Source organism: Canis lupus, chromosome 37, assembly GCF_048164855.1.
Source record: "Canis lupus baileyi chromosome 37, mCanLup2.hap1, whole genome shotgun sequence".
NCBI classification, from domain to species: domain Eukaryota; kingdom Metazoa; phylum Chordata; class Mammalia; order Carnivora; family Canidae; genus Canis; species Canis lupus.
Genome location: NC_132874.1, coordinates 24699027 through 24716756, shown reverse-complemented (window position 1 = coordinate 24716756; position 17730 = coordinate 24699027). Strand labels below are relative to the sequence as shown.

Below are 17730 nucleotides of genomic sequence, written 5' to 3'. Positions count from 1 at the left end.
CCACCGGAGCCCACAGCCCCGCTAGGCCGGGGGTCGCCTGCCCCTTCCCAGCGCCATTTGGACACGGGTCGTGGCTGCGGCCGTGCGCGCTCCCCAAGTCCGTGTCACCCCGCCGCGGACGCCCCCCTCCACCCCGGGGTCGCAGCCCCTGGAACCGCTCTGTGCGCTCCCCCGCATCCCTGCGCCCCGCATCCCTGCCCGGCGCCCTCCCCCCCAGCCACCCCGCCGCGGACCCCTCCCCCCGGGGTCGCAGCCACCTGGAAAGCTGTGCGCGCTCCCCCCGCGTCCACGCGCCCGTGAGCCACCCCGGACCCTACCCTCCCCCACCCCCCGGGGTCGCAGCCACCTGGAACCGCTCTGTGCACTTCCCCCGCATCCCTGCGCCCTTCATCCCTGCCCCGCGTCCAGGAGCCACCCCGCCAGGGAGCCCCCTTCCCCCCTGGAACCGCTCTGTGCGCTCCCCCCCATCCCTGCGCCCCGCATCCCTGCCCCGCGCCGCGGACCCCCCACCCCCGTCGCAGCCCCCTGGAAAGCCGTGCCCGCACCCCCGAGGCACCCCTCCGCTCTGTGCGCTCCCCCCATCCCTGCCCCGCGTCCCCAAGCCACCCCTCCGCGGAGCTCCCCCCTCCCCGGGGTCGCAGCCACCTGGAAAGCGGTGTGGGCTCCCCCCGCATCCCCGCGCCCCGCGCCCCCAAGCCACCCCGGTCCCCGCCCCGCCCCGCAGGCCCTCCACCCCGAGCGGTCCGGCCGCGCTGAGCCACCGGGGTACCGCGTCCGAGGGCCTGGGCCAGGGCGGGCGCAGCCTGCATCCTTCACCCCGCGCTGCGAGGCCGTCGGCCCCCGCTAGGGTCAGGATCCCAACCACAGGCATGACAGCACTGACGTCGGGAACAGGGAAGCGCCTTGCTCAGGGCCAGGCAACCAGCGCGCGGGGCGCCCGGGCCAGGAGATCCACGGCAGAACACTCCACGCGCGGAAAGCGTCTCGGACCCGGTGTCTCCAGGGGCAGGGCGCATTTCCCGAGTCGGAGCTTCGGGAGCCCCGCGGGGCGGAGTCGGGGTGCGGCGCCCTGGCCCTGCCACCTGGGGCCAAGGGAGAGCTGGGGACCCCCTGGCCGCCTCCCCGCCTCCCGCAAGCCTGTTGCACAGGCCCAGGGAATCTCCACCCAAAGCAAGCAGGCGGCGGGGGCTGCTCTGCGGCGGCCCAGGTCCCCGGCGCCTTTGCAGCTCAAGCAGCAGCGCACAGGCAAGTGTCTCCTCCGCACGTTCCTGCTTTTCCATATGGGATCGCGCAGGTTTCCAGTGCAAATCAGCTGTCGGTGGCCCGACCCCCCGGTGAGTCAACCATCCGCTGGCCTAACGGGGTCAGGCGGGCGCTGGGCCCCAGGCTCGGGCCCCTACCCCGCGGGGCCTGGACCGCACACGCACCCCGCGCCTGGTCACCGAGCCGGGCTTTTTGGGCTTCGGCCACCGGCCTTGACCCCCCCCGCACACTGCAGGGCGTGCGTCCAGGCCCGGGTGCTGCGAACCAGCCGGATGCCCGCAGCAGCTGCGCGATCTAGCCTCCGGGAACCGGCCCCCCACCTCCCCACCCCCGCATTACTCTCCCTTCCTGCGGAGCCACCCAGCGCCCCCCGCAGCCTGCGCCTGCCCCAGACCCGAGCCCCCAGCCCGCAGAGGGTTGCAGACTTGAACCTGTAGGCAATGGGCCCACCATCATTTCCTTATTAGGGACAAAGCCAAACAAGCATTGAAAAGATTGCCCGCGGAAAGAAAGGTCCCGAGTCCGCATAAAACTTACAGAAGTACCTTAAAACCAAAAGGTGCTTTTGCTGCATTGGGCCAACAAGAAAGAACAGGATACAAGTGTATAGGTCACAATGTTAGTACTTCTACAAGTTTCATTTCATCTTTATGATCATCGCAAGGAGAGGCATTGTTTTTAAATTTTTAATATTACTTCCATTTTACCAAAAAAAAGTAGGAATTGAAGCTCTAATACTTACTCAAGGTCATCAGGACCAGGTGCAATTGTGCAGTTGTCAAAATCTGAGGCTACTAAGATCTCCACACCACGATTCATCTGCTTAGGGTTGCCCTGAGGGTGAGGGGAAATGCTAAGAACAAAGCTAACACGTATTACTTGGGGGGGGGGGGGACAGAAAAAAAATCTATAGGAAATATTTCTGAAATCTTTGTACAAAGTCTTAGTGTGTGGACTGGAGGTTGGAGATACAGGCAAACCAATGCCACCTGGTCCACCTCTCAGGACCTCTTTTGTCCTCCAGGAGAGTCCAAAACCTTCTCACGGGCCCTTCCAAACAGTATGAAAAACTCTTCCCTCACTAGGCACTGTCTGAGTAAATGACTCAGAAACTACTACATGGCCCACATGGATAAACATACACACACATACAGAGGAACAGATATATTTAAAGGCCACGTGTGATTTTGCAATAAATTTAATACTGCATGCGTGACCTGATGTGCATGGATGGAGACAGTGTAGGGTTAACTCTGGCCACTGAACGAATGGCTGCACCCCTTTTCACAGCTTACTGCTAAAGCACACACCCAGCCCCAGCGAGACTGCAGGAGGGAGAGTTTGTCAACTTCTTGGCAGTTCCAGCAGCCAGGAGAAAGCCGAGATATTTAGGGCTGCAAGTCACTTGAGTGGACAGAGTAGCAGGATGGAGGGTTCTGTTTGTAAGATACACATCCAGGACAATGTTCCTGCCCTATTTCAAATCTCCCCAAGGAAGTGTGCTTGTCTGCACCAAAATGTCATTTTAGGTATGAGAGGGCTAGAGCTGGTGGGTGTGTTAGGGAGTAATAGTTGCACTCTTAAAGCTCAATGTCTGGATTTGCCCTATAATATTTCAGCAAGAGATGAAAATAGAAAGAGAAAATAAAAATGGAGCAAGGATGTCAAAATCTTGATCATTGTTAAATGCAGGTGAGGGGTATTGAAGAGAAGGCTTATTGTATAACTTCTCTGTACTATGAAAATTTTCATGAGAAAATTTCATGAGAAATTTTCAAGAGAAAAAGAAGACCTCAACTTTTTTCATATAAATGGATGTGCTTTATTGTATAGAAATTATGTCTCAATAAATCTAATTTTTAGAGTCTTTAAAATACAAGTCAGTTGCAGTTGCAGAATGCCATATTTCCTAAAAGAAAAAAAAACAAACAACAACAAAAAAAAACCCCTGTTCTTTCTGATACCATAGGGCAGAGGAAGGCCAGTGGTTGACTTGGTCTCAGGTTCTCAATCTAGTGCCTCTGGCCTTCTCAACCCAAGTCCACCCCTGCCCTGCTCATCCCCTTCCCCTCCTATGCAGCCTTCCCTAAACGGACCTCCAAAGTTCTCTTTATTTTGCAGACTTTCACCAGCACAAATTTAGGAAGCGGCTTGGCTTCCTTCCGTCAAAAGCAGTGAGAAATAACAAAAGCGAAAGGTTGTGGTCCTGCGGCGCTGGAGCAGGCGAGCCAGAGGTCTAGGAGCCTGTCTGCGGCCAGGAGAGCGCCTTCTCCGGGCACCTTGCTGCACCCCCCTGGGAACTGGCTTCCCAAGAGCGCCGCGTGGGAACTCACCCATGAAGACCCCCCCTCTGTCCCTTGCTTCAAAAAATCACAATAATTGAACTGAGTTCTGAATTTCTTCAGCGCGGTGTTAGCGTGTTTGCAACGGAGAGCGCGCACTGCAATAGACGAGCGCCCAGTGTGCACCTTGTTTTCTTAAGTGTTGACGGGTGGGGGATAGGAACAGCACAGTGTGCCCCTCAGGTGGCCGACCCAGTGCCCAGTACCGGGTAAGCGATAATTTCTGAAAGAACCTGGGGTGTGGGCCGCGGGGCCGCGGGGCCTCGGGCCTGTTGAGCTGCGGGGCTGCAGGGCCACGGGGCTGCTGAGATGCGGGGCTGCTGAGCTGCAGGGCCTCGGAGCTGCGGGGCTGCTGAGATGCTGAGCTATGGAGCTGCTTAGCTGTGGGACTGCAGGGCTGCGGGGTTGCTTAGCTGCCAGGCAGCGTAGCTGCGGGACCTCAGGGCTGTGGGGCTGCTGGGCTGCTGAGATGCGGGACTGCGGGGTGCAGGGCTGCGGGGCTGCGAGGTTAGCGGGGCTGTGGAGCTGCAGGGCTGCCGGGTTGCGGGGCTGCAGGGCTGCTGAGCTGTGGGGCTGTTGAGCTGCAGGGCTGCGGGGCTGCTGAGCTGCTGAGCTGCAGGGCTGCAGGGCTGCTGAGATCCTGAGCTATGGGGCTGCTGAGCTGCGGGGCTGCGGGGCTGCGGGGCTGCTGAGCTGCGGGGCTGTGGGGCTGCTGAGCTGCGGGACCTCAGGGCTGTGGGGCTGCTGGGATGCTGAGATGTGGGACTGCGGGGTTAGCGGAGCTGCAGGGTTGTGAGGTGCAGGGCTGCGGGGCTGCGGGGTTAGCGGTGCTGTGGAGCTGCAGGGCTGCGGGGTTGCGGGGCTGCGGGGCTGCTGAGCTGCAGAGCTGCTGAGTTGCAGGGTGCAGGGCTGCGGGGCTGCTGAGCTGCGGGGCTGCAGAGAGCAGGGCTGCGGGGTTGCGGGCTGCAGGGCTGCTGAGCTGCAGAGCTGCTGAGCTGCAGGGTGCAGGGCTGCGGGGTTAGCGGGGCTGTGGAGCTTCAGGGCTGTGGGGCTGCAGGGTGCAGGGTTGCGGGGCTGCAGGGCTGCTGAGTTGCAGGGTGCAGGGCTGCGGGGCTGCTGAGCTGCAGGGCTGCAGGGAGCAGGGCTGTGGGGTTGCGGGGTGCAGGGCTGCGGGGCTGCTGAGCTGCTGAATTGCAGGGAGCAGGGCTGTGGGGTTGCGGGGTGCAGGGCTGCGGGGCTGCAGGGCTGCTGAGCTGCAGGGTGCAGGGCTGCGGGGTTGCGGGGTGCCGGGCTGCGGTGCTGCAGGGCTGCGGGGCTGCTGAGCTGCGGGCTGCAGGGCTGCGGTGCGGGCCGGCGGCGGCGTCAGGAACCCCGACAGGTGGAGCGGGGGCGGGCGGGGCTGCGGGCGGCCTGCGATTCCCGAGAGCCGGGCGCCACCCAGCGGAAGCGGGAGGGAGTCGGGCCTCTCGGGCGCGGGCCCCGGGAGCCGGGCGGGCGAGGTCGGGGTTCCCCGCCTGCGTGCGCGGCCTTCCCGGAGCCCCCGACAGCAGGTCCCGCCGCCCCGGGCGAGGCCGCTGGCTCCCCCGCACGCACCAGCCGGCGGGCAGGCCGGGGCGGGGGTCCTGCAGGGAGGCCAAGCGCAGGGCGGAGGACGGGGCCACGTGGGCCGCGCTCAGCATCCGCAGAGGTTTTTGGCGTGAGTCCCTGATTCCGAGAGGCTGCGGGATGGCCTGACGCGGCCTGTCCGGCTGCTTTCTTCTCCGGGGCGCGCCCCTCCCGCCCGGCCCGCCTGGTGTGCGAGGATGGTGTTTGAAAGGGAGGAAGCATTCCTGAAGTGCTGGGTGATGGATTGTCTAAACCCTTCTGGGACGCCCTGGGCGGGGCGCTTGGAGGCAGCTCATCAATAAAGACCCCCCTGGAGAGGCGAGGGGTGGCCGGGCGGGGCCCCCACCGCGCAGCCCGAGGAAGCGGGGCCGGGAGGGAGCTCGCGCAGGGGAAGGGCAGCGGGGAAGGCGCGCAGGTCAGCGCCGGGCAGGTGGGGCTTGCTTCTTGCCTGGACCCCGGCCACGGAAGCACTTTAGGCTTGGAGGCCGCGGGGGGATTCACTGGGGGGCGGGAGGGCTGGCAGGAGAAAGGCTGGTGGGCTCCCCCTCCCGGGGGTAGGGGAGCAGGAGGGGAAGCAGGGGCGCAGAGGCACCAGCGGCCCTCCTGCTGCTCCAGCCTTCTCCAGGCCCCTGCGAGAATCCATCAGTCCGTCTCCCAAACTGCAGGGCGGACGGAGGCGCCGGGCAGAGGACGCGGCCCAAGCCATCCCGAGGGTCTCAGGAGGTCAACACTTGGACCAGGCCAAGGACAGGCCACAGCCTCTGACGCTGAAAAGCCCCATTCTTTGTCCTGGGCAGCAGTCTCCCGAGATACCCCATGCAGGGTCGTGGAGGCCCCATACACGGCTCCTCTGGGGTCCCCTCTAAGAGGAGGCGTCCTGGGGTTGGGGACGCCCGTGGGGAACCTGGCGGCTAGCTCCTTGGGAAGGCCAGCTTGCAGAGGCGGCTTCTGGGCCTCTTTGGAGGACTGCAGGCGGCCTCCGCTGGCCCCGAGAGCCCCTCTCCTGCTCGCAGGGTCCCCTCCCCTGTCCCGGCACCGACAACCACTGGCTGTCCCCTCACGACAGCCTTGGGGGCCCTTCGCCCTCCGTGGCCTAGAGCTGCCCCCCTCCCTACCCAGGGTCCACTGGCTGTCCCCTCACGACAGCCTTGGGGGCCCTTCGCCCTCCGTGGCCTAGAGCTGCCCCCCTCCCTACCCAGGGTCCCGTCGCCTCCCAGAGCACAGACCGCCCGCAGGCCTGGAGGAGGGGTGGGGGTGCTGGGGGACGGATGAGAGGCTGAGAGGGAGGGCTCCCGAAAAGTAGCTCCTCCAAGGCGGCGTCTGGGCGCCCGAGGTCCCCAGTCGGGCTCCGGGCGCCGAGCACGTTTTATTTATCCTCACAGAGGATGCTGGAGGACAAAAGAAATATTTGGACGTCAGCGCTGATTTATATTTTTGGAAGAGCTACGTTTCCTTTTCTGAAGAGAAGCAAGCGCCCCATATCCTGAGCCCAGCAGGGAGGACAGGAGGGGAGTTTTGATGCTCCAGGAAGTCCATCCCTCCCGGCTCCTCGGGCAAGGCCCGGCGCCCCGCGGGGCTCGCTGCCCTCCGGGTTACTTATTTGGGGGTAAGGGAGGGTAAGCGGAAAGGAGATGAAGCCGACCCCGTCTGGGTTGGGAGCTCCAGGGCGCCCCCGCCCATGGACCCAAGAGGGCCCATCCCAGTCGTTCCTCCGTCGGGGGGCGTTCGGGGTGCGTCTGGCCGGTGCAGCCCGCCAGCCTGGGGCGCACCCTCCTCTGCTAGGCCTGAGCTAAGCCCTCCCAGCCCAAGGGTGTCGCCCTGGTGGGCCCACAGCTCCAGCCCGCCCCCCTCCTCCAGGGCCTGGGTAGATGGGCAGAAGCAGTGGGCGAGGCCTCCCAGGCAACCAGGGTGGGTGCAGGGGAAGAGGCCGAGCTCCTGCCCTGGTTCCACCGGTTTCTATCTCATGGGAGGGAGGGGGGCTTCCCTCCCAGCAGCAGGAGTGGGTGCCAAATCGATGCGCAGAGGGCCACCAGCACCCACGTTTATTTCCACCTCTTTTCTCCCAAGGGTGGGAATGTGGGGTACAGTCTTTTCCCATTTACTGCGCTGCCAGGAGCCCACCCATTCCTGCCCCTTGGGGAACGCACTCGCGGTCTTTTCCAGCACTACCCCTTTCTCTCCTCCTGGCAGGTATCAGGGCTGCCTTTTAGGAGCAATGCCATCCGCGGCACGGAGCCCCTCTTGCAAGTCCCACCCATAAAGGCGGCAGGCTGTGGATGCAAGAGGTCGGTGGCCTGCCTGGGCCCTCTAGGCCCGCACCGGGGCAGGGCCTGCGGGCACACGGCCTTGCTCCCGGGAGCATCCCAAAGTCGCATCTCCCGCCCGCAGGGCACCAGGGCGAGGAGGTCGGCGACGACGTGCAGAAGTAGGTGGAGGCGCAGTCTCTACGCGGGGCTCTGCAGGACTGGATCCCTTCTTCCTTGCTCCAAGCACCTCCGGGCAGGCCTAGCGAGGCACCCAGTCATACCCAGCGCCAGGCCCCGGCCAGGGGGAGCCTCCGCGGGAGGGTGGCTGCGAAGAGAGCCCTGCCCGGGACAGGCGTGTGTGTGGGGAGCAAAAAAATCTATCCAAATACACACTTGGAGTCGGGGGCTGGTGTTCAGACCCGCAGGTCGGGGGATTTCTGGGCAGAAGAGGAAGAGCAGACAGGGGCAAGGATGTGATATCCCCCCTGGCCTCTCTCCCGGCCTCCCCCCTGCCGGCCGGATTTTCTATCAGAAGTTGAAGTGGTTTGAGGGGCCTCCGGGCGCGCAGGCTCCAGGCCGCCCTTGGTCCCCAGACACGCCGACGCTCCCCTCCTAGGAAGGCCTCACGGGAGCCGAGAGTCCTCTACACGCGCGGGTTTTGCAGCCAGGGCAGGGGGGGCCGGCGGCGGTCAGCTCCCGAGGGGGGGCGGGAGGGATGCTCGGGGCGGGAGGGATGCGCGGGGACCGGGTTCCTCTGCGCCTGGTTTACTCTGCGCCTGTCCATGTCGAACCCGCGAAGCAGAGAAGTATGCTAAGAACATCAAACTTCGACCGCAATAACGAAGAGATTTCCTAGAATAAAACGCCGATTACAAAACAAAATCGGAGAAACCGAATCTTCCCGAAGTTTACATTCCGCTGCGCCGGAGCGGGGGTGGGGGGGCCGTTTGCCCCCGACGCTGTGCGCTTCTGGCCAAGCAAGGAGCAGCCTGCGCGCGTCTACCTTCATTTTAACGAACCACACCTTGCCTTCCAGTGAAAGAAAAAACAAATCAGGGTTTTTTTGTCGTTTAGAAAGCAATGACAGCCAGTCGGGGAAGGGCTCCCCATCCTAAGAAAGGACCTCGGAGAGAGGGATCGGTCCTAAGCAAGACTGTTTCCGAGACAACTTTCCTTTTAAACTGTCTCCTAAACAGAAATTTCGATATTTGGGGGGGGGGGGCAGGGGCGAAGCACTGGACACAGTCTGTTACCGCAGAAGACCCGTGCCCGGAAGACCTGGACAGATCACAACTGACACAGAGTCACGGGGAGGGGCAGCGTCCCTGGTGTGGCATCCCAGGCCCCCCAGGGCAGCCAGCTTTGTCACCTCCCCAGGTGTGACTTGCCAGCCCTCTCGTCCTCCCGAGCCGGCTTCCTTCTGGCTCAGGGGAGAGAACTGTTTTCAGAGCACGTGGTGGTGACATGATAGGAGCGGAAAGTCTTGTAGCTCTGAAGTCTGTAAGGAACAAATGCAGAGGTTTAGTATTTCTAGACCTAGGGGGTCTGTGTCAGGGGGACTTCCAACAGGCAAGAATGGGTCTCCAAGAAAGAACCTGACATGGGGGGCCTCTTCCTGCCCAGATAACTGTCATTTCACCTCCATATTTTTGTGGAGTGCACGGTAGTGTTTAGACCCCTGCAGAGAGAAACAGGCTTCAGGGCCACAGAACTGCTGCTGGCTGGAGCTAAGACCCAACGCCTACTGCCTTCTCGGGATGTCTAGCCTCCTGCGACCCCCAGCAGACCACAGGTGGGATTTCTCGCACGTTTGAAGAGTGTAGGTGAAATGGATACCGCTGTCACTTGGGTTGGATAGGGAAGGGAGCCGTTAAAAATCTCCGGTATTCTAACCTTCCTTGCATTTTAGGGTTGGTGCTTTTTAGTCTTCAGTCTCTGGGTCCTAAAAAAACTTTTGAGGCCTGGGATTCGATGTACATAGAACTCCTACGTGTGGACCATCAGGACACTTCAGTGACAAGGATATTTACGTGCTTGCCAGATTTTCCAAAAATCTTCTGTCCACCAACCCTCACCTACAAATGAGACGACTGCTTTCCTTTTCCTTATGCTTCCACCTGGGCCAATTTTCTTCCCACTAAACAGACACACACACACACACACACACACACACACACGGCTCTGTTGGTGGGGCTCCTTTTAGTTACTATCTGTCCTCCTCACTGCAGCTTCTATTGGATTTACTTATTTTTTTTCAGAAAACCCAAGCACTGATTTTAGGGAGCCCACTCGATATACTCCTATATTTACTTATTTACATTTAAATCATCCCATGTAAAATGACCAAAGGGGGTAAGAGGAAAAAAAAAAAAACACACCCTGAACTAAATGGGGACCCATCCCCAAGTCACTCAGAAAGAAATTGTTAGAAGTTAGAAGCAACTGCAAACGCCCCTACCCCAACTCAATCAAAACATCCCATCCGGAAAAGACTGACTTGTTTCTTTTTTCTATTGGAAATGAGCGGTAAACTGAGTTCATTTTGGCCATGTTTTCTTAGCTGACTCTGGGCTACAATCAAGCCATTTTCGGACACATTCCCATGTAGGTACCAGGGGTGCTCTGGAGGAAGCTGTCGACGCCTGTTCAGCTAATTTAGGTTTTCTTTGTCTAATTACTGTGGAGCTTAGGGAAAAGGAGCCCGGCTCAGGGCAGTAAACTGACACTCGGTCTCTGTGTGTGGTATCCAGGCAGGGTTTGATGGAAAAAGCCTGCTTCCACTCAACTTCAGGTCACTGTCTGGGGCCAGCCCCAGCCCAGCCCCCAGCCTCCCCCTTCCCACTCCTCCCTCTCCCTGGGCTTCCACAGCCTCCCCAGCACACTCAGCCGGGAGCAGATACTCCGTGTGATACCTCCAGGGGCACAGAGAGCTAGTGCCATCGCCCCCAAACCCTGCCTTGGTTCTGTTGCAAGGCTCTTCTTTCTCTGGCCTTTCTCTGGATCCCCTACGGACCTCAGATCCTCTTGCTCCCCCCCTCCCACTGCTCCCCCAGGCTCCCCAGCCCACACAGTTGCACCTTAGTCCCGTCAGAGTAGACGCAGAGGTGTGCGCAGCCCAGCCTCCCTTCGCGTCCCCTGTAGGCCTCCTGCACCAGCCCCTGTGTGGCCCGGCCCGCTCCCAGGCCTCAGGCCCTCCTCCTCCCTCTTCCAGCCCCTGTCCCCGGTCAGAGTACATTTCCTTGCACGTGTAATCCAATAACTAACTGTCGGGTCTCATTGGAAGTGATTCCTCCGGAGGGCACATCCTCTCTTACTCGGGGAGGAATCAGCAGCACCGGGTGGAGTGTTCTCCTGCCTAAGGTAGATCCGCACAGCGGGACCACACCCGAGCGGGGGCAGGGGGACCTAAGTCTGGGGACAGTTACACACCCACCCCTTGGGGACTGAACACCAACACCGACCGCTACCTCAGTCCTCCCGCTCTCCTTCAGCCCTGGCAGCTCCCCTTCCTGCATTTTTTTCCCTTGTCCTTTCCTTACAAAACATCAAGTGGAAACGGGAGGGAAGTGGAAACCGACGCGAACGCGAATCCTTCCCATTCGACTGCGTTTCCAGGGTCTCTAAACCTCGGCTGGGTTTCTCTGTCTGCCTCCCCTCCCCTGCCCCCCTCCCGGGTGTGTCCCCGGGTGCGCCCCTGTCGGGCCGCGGCTCGGCTGGGCCGCGCGGGGCGCGCCGCGGAGCTCCCGGGCCCTGTCGGAAGGAGAGGCGGTTGCACTTTACCTTTGGGCGCGGGGCCCCCGGGCGCGCAGGGCCGTCCTGTCTAAGTGGAGGTGACGGGCGGTGTCAGTGCGGGCACGGGGGGCGGGGGCAGCAGAGCAGGCCGGGCGGCCAGCCCCGTGGGCCCCGGGCGCGCAGGGAGGAGCGGGGCGCAGGGTCCCCGGGGAGGGGCGCGCGCCGGGGGCCGCCGCCCGCCCGGGTGGGTCCCGCCGGGGATGCGGGTCGTGCCGGGCAGGCGCGGGCCGGCTGCGCTCCCGCGTCCGCAGCGGGTGGGGAGGCGAGCGGGAACGTGGCCCCGGGCGGAGCCGGGAGGCCCGGGGCCCCTGGAGAGGGGGGGCGCGCGCGCGGGCGAGATAAGAGCCGGAGCCCGCCGGCGGCCCGGAGGGGGGAGGAGCGCCGCGGCCCCGCGCCCTCCCCGGGGCGGCGCGCGGCGCGGAGGGGGCAGGGCGCGGTGGGGGTGGAGGGAGGGAGCGGAGGGAGGGAGGGAGGGAGGGAGGGAGGGAGCGGAGGGAGGGAGGGAGGGAGGGAGGAAGTCCGAGAGACAGAGCGAGGAGCGCTCCTGCAGGGAGACGTCGGGCTCGTCCCCGCCGCGGCCCCCGCTCGCCGCCCGGCCGCCCCGGCTCCGCGGCTCCGCGGCCCGCGGCGCGCGGGAGGGATGCTCGGGGCGCTGCCCCCGGCCCGCCGCCCCCGGGAGCCGCAGCGGAGCCCCAGCGGCGCCGAGCGAGGCCGCGCAGCCCCGGCTTCCGCGCGCCCGGCCTCGCGCGCCGCCCCCAGATGAGCTCCGAGGGCGCGCCGCCGCCAGCCCCGCTCCGCCGCGCGTGCAGCCCGGGCCCCGGCGCGCTCCAGGCCGCCCTGCGGAGCCCGCCCGCCGCCGCCCTGGAGGCCGCCCCGCCGCCCGCGTCCTCCGCCTCCTGCGCGCCCGCCGCCGCCGCCGCCGCCGCCGCCAGCGCGGCCGGCGCCTCCTGCAAGGGCGCGGGGGGCGCGGGGGGCGCGGGCGGCGCGGGCGGCGGCGCCCGGAAGGCGAGCTCGGGGCTGCGGCGGCCCGAGAAGCCGCCCTACTCGTACATCGCGCTCATCGTCATGGCCATCCAGAGCTCGCCCAGCAAGCGCCTGACGCTCAGCGAGATCTACCAGTTCCTGCAGGCGCGCTTCCCCTTCTTCCGCGGCGCCTACCAGGGCTGGAAGAACTCGGTGCGCCACAACCTCTCGCTCAACGAGTGCTTCATCAAGCTGCCCAAGGGGCTCGGGCGGCCCGGCAAGGGCCACTACTGGACCATCGACCCGGCCAGCGAGTTCATGTTCGAGGAGGGCTCGTTCCGCCGCCGGCCGCGCGGCTTCAGGCGGAAATGCCAGGCGCTCAAGCCCGTGTACCACCGCGTGGTCGGCGGCCTGGGCTTCGGGGCGTCGCTGCTGCCGCAGGGCTTCGACTTCCAGGCGCCCCCGGCGGCGCCGCTCGGGTGCCCGGCGCAGGGCGGCTACGGCGGCCTCGACATGATGCCCGCGGGCTACGACGCCGGCGCCGGCGCCCCGGGCCACGCGCACCCGCACGCGCACCCGCACGCGCACCCGCACCACCACCACCACCACCACGTCCCGCACATGTCGCCCAGCCCGGGCTCCACCTACATGGCCAGCTGCCCGGTGCCCGCGGGGCCCGGCGGGGGCGGCGGCGGCGGCGGCGGCGGCGGGGACTACGGCGCGGACAGCAGCAGCAGCCCGGTGCCCTCGTCCCCGGCCGTGGCGAGCGCCATCGAGTGCCCCTCTCCCTACACCAGCCCCGCGGCGCACTGGAGCTCGCCCGGCGCCTCGCCGTACCTCAAGCAGCCGCCCGCGCTGCCGCCCGGCGCCAGCCCCGCGGCCCCCGCCGGCCTGCACGCGAGCGTGTCGTCCTACTCGCTGGAGCAGAGCTACCTGCACCAGAACGCCCGCGACGACCTGCCAGGTAACGCACGCGCGGCCCTGCGCCCGCGGCTGGGGCTGGGGGCGCGCACCGGCGGGACGCGCGCCAGTGGCCCGCGCTCCTGCGCTCCCGGGTGCGCTCCCCGGAGGGCCCCGCGCGCCGCGGCCAGCTTGGGGCGCAGGCATGTGGCCTGGAGCGGGGTGTGGAGGGGGGGAGCGGGCCGTCTGCTTCCCATTGCGCGCCTGTGTGGGTCCGCTTAGTTGCTTTTGCTGTGCTTTCCTCCCAAAGCAAGCGTCCCCGAAGGGACGCGTCCTGCACGGCGAGGCTGCGGGTGCAGAACGGTTGCAACTGGGCAACAGTCGCCAGGAGGGGAAATGAGGGAGAAGCAGAGCAGAAAGCAGATTGCGCGGGGCGGGGACGGGGCGGGGGGACCCAGGTTCTTGCACAGGAGGGAGGTGTTAGCACTGGAGAGGGGCACCAGCCTTCTGGGGAGCCCCTGGCCTCCCAACTCCGCAGACCTGCCTTGATGGCAGCAGTGCAGTGCGAGCTAGGCCACGAGGATCGGAGGCCCACCTTGGGGCTCCCCTGAGAAGTGCTGGCCTCTTGGGCCTCACTGGCGTTGCTGGTGTAAACCTTGTTGGTCGGAGATTGTGAGAATTTATTGACTTGCCAAAGGCGATGAAAGGTGGGAGGGGACAGGCGGGGTGGAGGAGGGAATTTGAATATTTAGCCAGGTTTTTCGGACCGTGGAGATCAACTCCCTCGGACGTAGGGAACCTCTCTGGGAAGCACCCACAGGCTGCGCGTTAAAATCAGGCTAACCTGCCTCTCAGATGGTGCCGTTCTAGCTCACGCTCACCTCCTGCCTCAGTTGCAAAAGGCTCACGGGATGATGCCGAACGTGAGAGGTTCGGGAATCAGCGTGCGATCAAGAGCTTCAGGGGAGGCGGGAAGCCCAGAAATGGGCAAAAGATGTTGGTTCCCTGGACGGTGAAATTTCCCAAATAGGCCTTTTAAATGCGGGTCTCAGAGGTTAACTAAACAAAGACAGTCTCGGCAGGACCACACCGGAGAGGATTTTAGCCTGACTTAACCCACTGAGAGCAGAGTCTTGTTCAATTTTTATGGGAATTTCAACAAGTAACCAATACAGATGACCTTTCCCTCTCATTTTTTTTAATCCCCTGGGACTGGCTGTCAATCACCGCTCAGCCCAGGCGGTGCCCACTCCCCCCACTCTGCCGCCCAGATCCCCTCTCCCCCGCCCTGCCCTCGGCCCTCCGGGTGTTCCCCATTCCCCGTTCCCCCTCTCCGGGCGTGCTCCACGCAGTTTGAACCCAGACTCTGAGGTTTTGAAGCTGCCCTGAAACCATACCCTAAAAATTAAAAACAAAAGAGCTCGCGGGAAAGAGACTTGTGGTTCTTCTTTGAGGCCTCCCTCGCCCCACCCAACACACCCGGGTGCACCCACAAGTCCCTGAAATGCGGGAATCCGGAAATGGGACGCTTGGGAGAACCAAAACGGCGGAGCCCAGCAGGCCCAGCTCCTGCAGCGGCCTTCCCGGGGCCTTTGAGCAGAGTCTGGGGACGCCAGGGCGGCCTTGACCTGGGCACCTTTGGGCAGAGCCTGGGGACGCTGGAGAGGCCTTGACCTGGGCACCTTTGGGCAGAGCCTGGGGACGCAGAGAGGCCTTGACTGGGGCACCTTTAGGCAGAGCCTGGGGACACCAGAGAGGCCTTAATTGGGGCGCCTTTGGGCAGAGCCTGGGGATACGGAGAGGCCTTAATTGGGGTACCTTTGGGCAGAGCCTGGGGACACAGAGAGGCCTTGACTGGGGCACCTTTGGGCAGAGCCTGGGGACGCCAGAGAGGCCTTAATTGGAGCGCTTTTGGGCAGAGCCTGGGGACGCCGGGGAGGCCTTGACTGACGCCGAGCACCACCGGGCGGCTCTGCCCCTCCTTCCCCGGTCCCGGTCAGCATCCCCGGCGAGTGAGAGGTGGGGGCTGAGCTGGAGCAGGCTGGGTGCGGGCGCCCGCGGGCGTGGAGGAGCGCGCCGCCCTGGGGTCCGCGGCCGGGAGCGCGTCTGGCCCCGCGAGGAGCGCGCAGGCCCCGGGAGGAGCGCGCAGGCCGAGCAAGCCCGAGGCCGGCGGGGGCTGCAGGAGCCGCCTCCCTCCCCGCACAGCCTCGCGGGCTGCCGCGTCCCGCTCCCGAAGGGCGGCCAAGCCCCGTGCCCGGGGAGGCCCCGCGCCCCTGGCTCAGGCCCGAGGGCCTTTGTCCCCCTGGTCCCCTAACAGCTGGCGGCGGCCTCGGGGGCCCTGCGGGGTCCAGCTCTGGGCCGCGGAGCTGGCGCGGGCCGTGCTGCGGCGGGATGGGCCCGGGCGGCCGAGAGCGGGGCCTGGAGCAACCCGGGGCGCGTGACCCGCTGCTGCCTCGGAGAGCCCCGCGGTGCCCCTGCCGCCGCCTGCCCGGTGTCCCCGCGCTCCCGCTCCGAGACGCGCCGGCCGGCCCAGGGCGGGGGCCCGGGAGCCACGCGGGGCAGGGGCCGACCTGCGCTGGGACTGCGCGGCCTGAGGCGCCGGGAAAGCAAAAGCAAAAGTGGGCGGCGGGGGGTCCGGCTGGGGGCCGGCGGGGAGCGGCCGAGCAGGCGACGGGCAGCCTTCCTGCGCCCTGCAGGCCCGCCCCGCCCGGGTCCCCGCGGCCCGGCGCCTCGGGGTGCGCACCGCTGCACCCAGGGCGCCACGGAGGGCATCAGGGCCCCCTGCAGCCCCGGCTCCTCGACCACGGAGGGCATCAGGGCTCCTGCAAACCCGGCTCCTCGACTGGAGCCCCGACCTCGGGGACCTTGGGGTGCGCACCGCTGCGTCCAGGGCCCCATGGAGGGCATCAGGGCCCCTGCAAACCCCGGCTCTTCGAGGGAGCCCCGACCTCGGGCACCTCGGGGTGAGCACCGCTATGCCCAGGGCACCACGGAGGGCATCAGGGCCCCCTGCAGCCCCGGCTCCTCGACTGGAGCCCCGACCTCGGGGACCTCGGGCCGCCCGCACTTCCCTGCGGAGGGACTGCTTTCCGTCACCGCCTTCTGGCACGACGGGTATCCCCCGCGCAGTGCGCAGCCCCTGCGACCGGCCTGGCGGCGTGGGGAGGCGGGCGCAGGCGCGGGAGCCGCGGTGCGCAGACGGCGCTGCCTCCGGCCGGGCCTGGCCTCTGCTGGGCGCCTCCCCGGGCCTGCGGGCCGGCGCGTCGGATCCAAGCAGCGACCGCGGCCCCTCCCGGGAGGGACCCAGGCTGCACCTGGAGCCGCCTCCAGAGGTGGGCTTGCCCTGGCAGGTGTGCAGCACCAGGCAGAAGCGCGACGGCTCCTCCCTTCCCTCCCCGGGCACAGCGAGGCCTGAGTTACACTAGGACCCGAGGGGTGATGCCCGTCCTCGGCCGGATGGCTGTTTCTGAAGTTTTTCTTTTCTTCCTTCTTTCAGTGGGACTGCCTCGATACCAGCATCACTCGACCCCAGTGTGTGACAGAAAGGATTTTGTCCTCAACTTTAATGGCATTTCTTCTTTCCATCCGTCTGCGAGTGGACCCTACTACCACCACCACCACCACCAGAGCGTCTGCCAGGATATCAAGCCCTGCGTCATGTGAATGGAGGGCCCTCTCTGCTGTCCCCGCTGCGGGCCAGGGTGGCCGGCCGTGGACCCCGCACCACGCGCCCGTGGCACCAGCAGTAAGTAGCACGCCCGTCACCCAGCCAGAGCGCCCGGCCCGCGCTGGCCGGCACACTGGCCTCCCGTCGGTAGAAGGACAGCCCCTGGCAAAGCAGGGCCCCCAACAGCCACACCAGCCAGCTCCCCGACGGAGACAGCCAGCTGGGAACTCGGCTTTTTTAGCCGGGGCCGGTAAAAAGTCACCACGTGAAAAACGTAAACATGTAACTCTGGGATCTTCATTACCTTCAGTCATCAGGGTCTGAAAAACGCAGGTTGTGTGTGTGTTTTTTTCTTCGTCTATGAAAATTTTTGTGCTTTTCCAAAAGGCAGTGCTAAGCACCAGACTTCAAGGAAGCCTCATCTTGTTGCCTAGCCGAGGAAGAGAGTTCTGTTTCTCCAGACGCTAAGTCTGGACACAGGTGCCAAAGAACATTATTAAGAAAGTATTTAGAAGCAACGTGTCTAGTTTAAGAAAGCGGTTTTCAAGTATTGTGACAATACAACGTTTTTTTTTTACAAGGTTGTTTTCTACCACCATATTTTAAAGATATTTTTATGATTTTTCGTGTATACTCACACTTCGCTTGTATTTTAAAAGGAGGATATATTTGCACTTATGTATACTTTTACAGTTTGCCAAACTATTTTGATGTAAAATTTTTTCAATAAAATATATATAACAAATAGCTGCGTTAGGGATCTGTTTCCTCCGCGGGCAATCCTGGGATGACCAGGTTCTCTTCTCCTCCACCAGCCAGCAATGCAACTCTACACTGTTGGGCTTTTTTTTTTTTTTTCCAAGTTGTATAATTGACGTGGTGTGGGGTCTGTGCCTTGAGTAACACAGGCCAGGTTCTGATTGTGGGTCTTCTCAGGAGAGAAAGAGAAGAA

At 64.1% G+C, this 17730-nt stretch overlaps 1 protein-coding gene and 2 long non-coding RNA genes across 3 annotated transcripts; 2 read left to right on the top strand and 1 right to left on the bottom strand.

Moving 5' to 3' along the window:
* The first annotated feature begins 741 nt into the window (after nt 1-741).
* Nucleotides 742-3647, top strand: LOC140625957 (uncharacterized). The gene is made up of 2 exons (XR_012025215.1): nt 742-1334; nt 3385-3647. It is a non-coding gene; the product is annotated as an uncharacterized lncRNA (long non-coding RNA).
* Nucleotides 3648-7237: 3590 nt separating this feature from the next.
* LOC140625956 (uncharacterized) lies at nt 7238-11651 on the bottom strand. Its single transcript, XR_012025214.1, has 2 exons — nt 11237-11651; nt 7238-8954 (listed from the first exon to the last, which is right to left on the bottom strand). It is a non-coding gene; the product is annotated as an uncharacterized lncRNA (long non-coding RNA).
* A 356-nt stretch (nt 11652-12007) lies between these two features.
* On the top strand, nt 12008-17523 carry FOXF2 (forkhead box F2). Its single transcript, XM_072813678.1, has 2 exons — nt 12008-13175; nt 16608-17523. The coding sequence occupies exons 1-2, from the start codon at nt 12008-12010 to the stop codon at nt 16772-16774; spliced, it is 1335 nt and encodes a 444-aa protein (XP_072669779.1). The 3' UTR covers nt 16775-17523.
* The last annotated feature ends 207 nt before the right edge of the window (nt 17524-17730 follow it).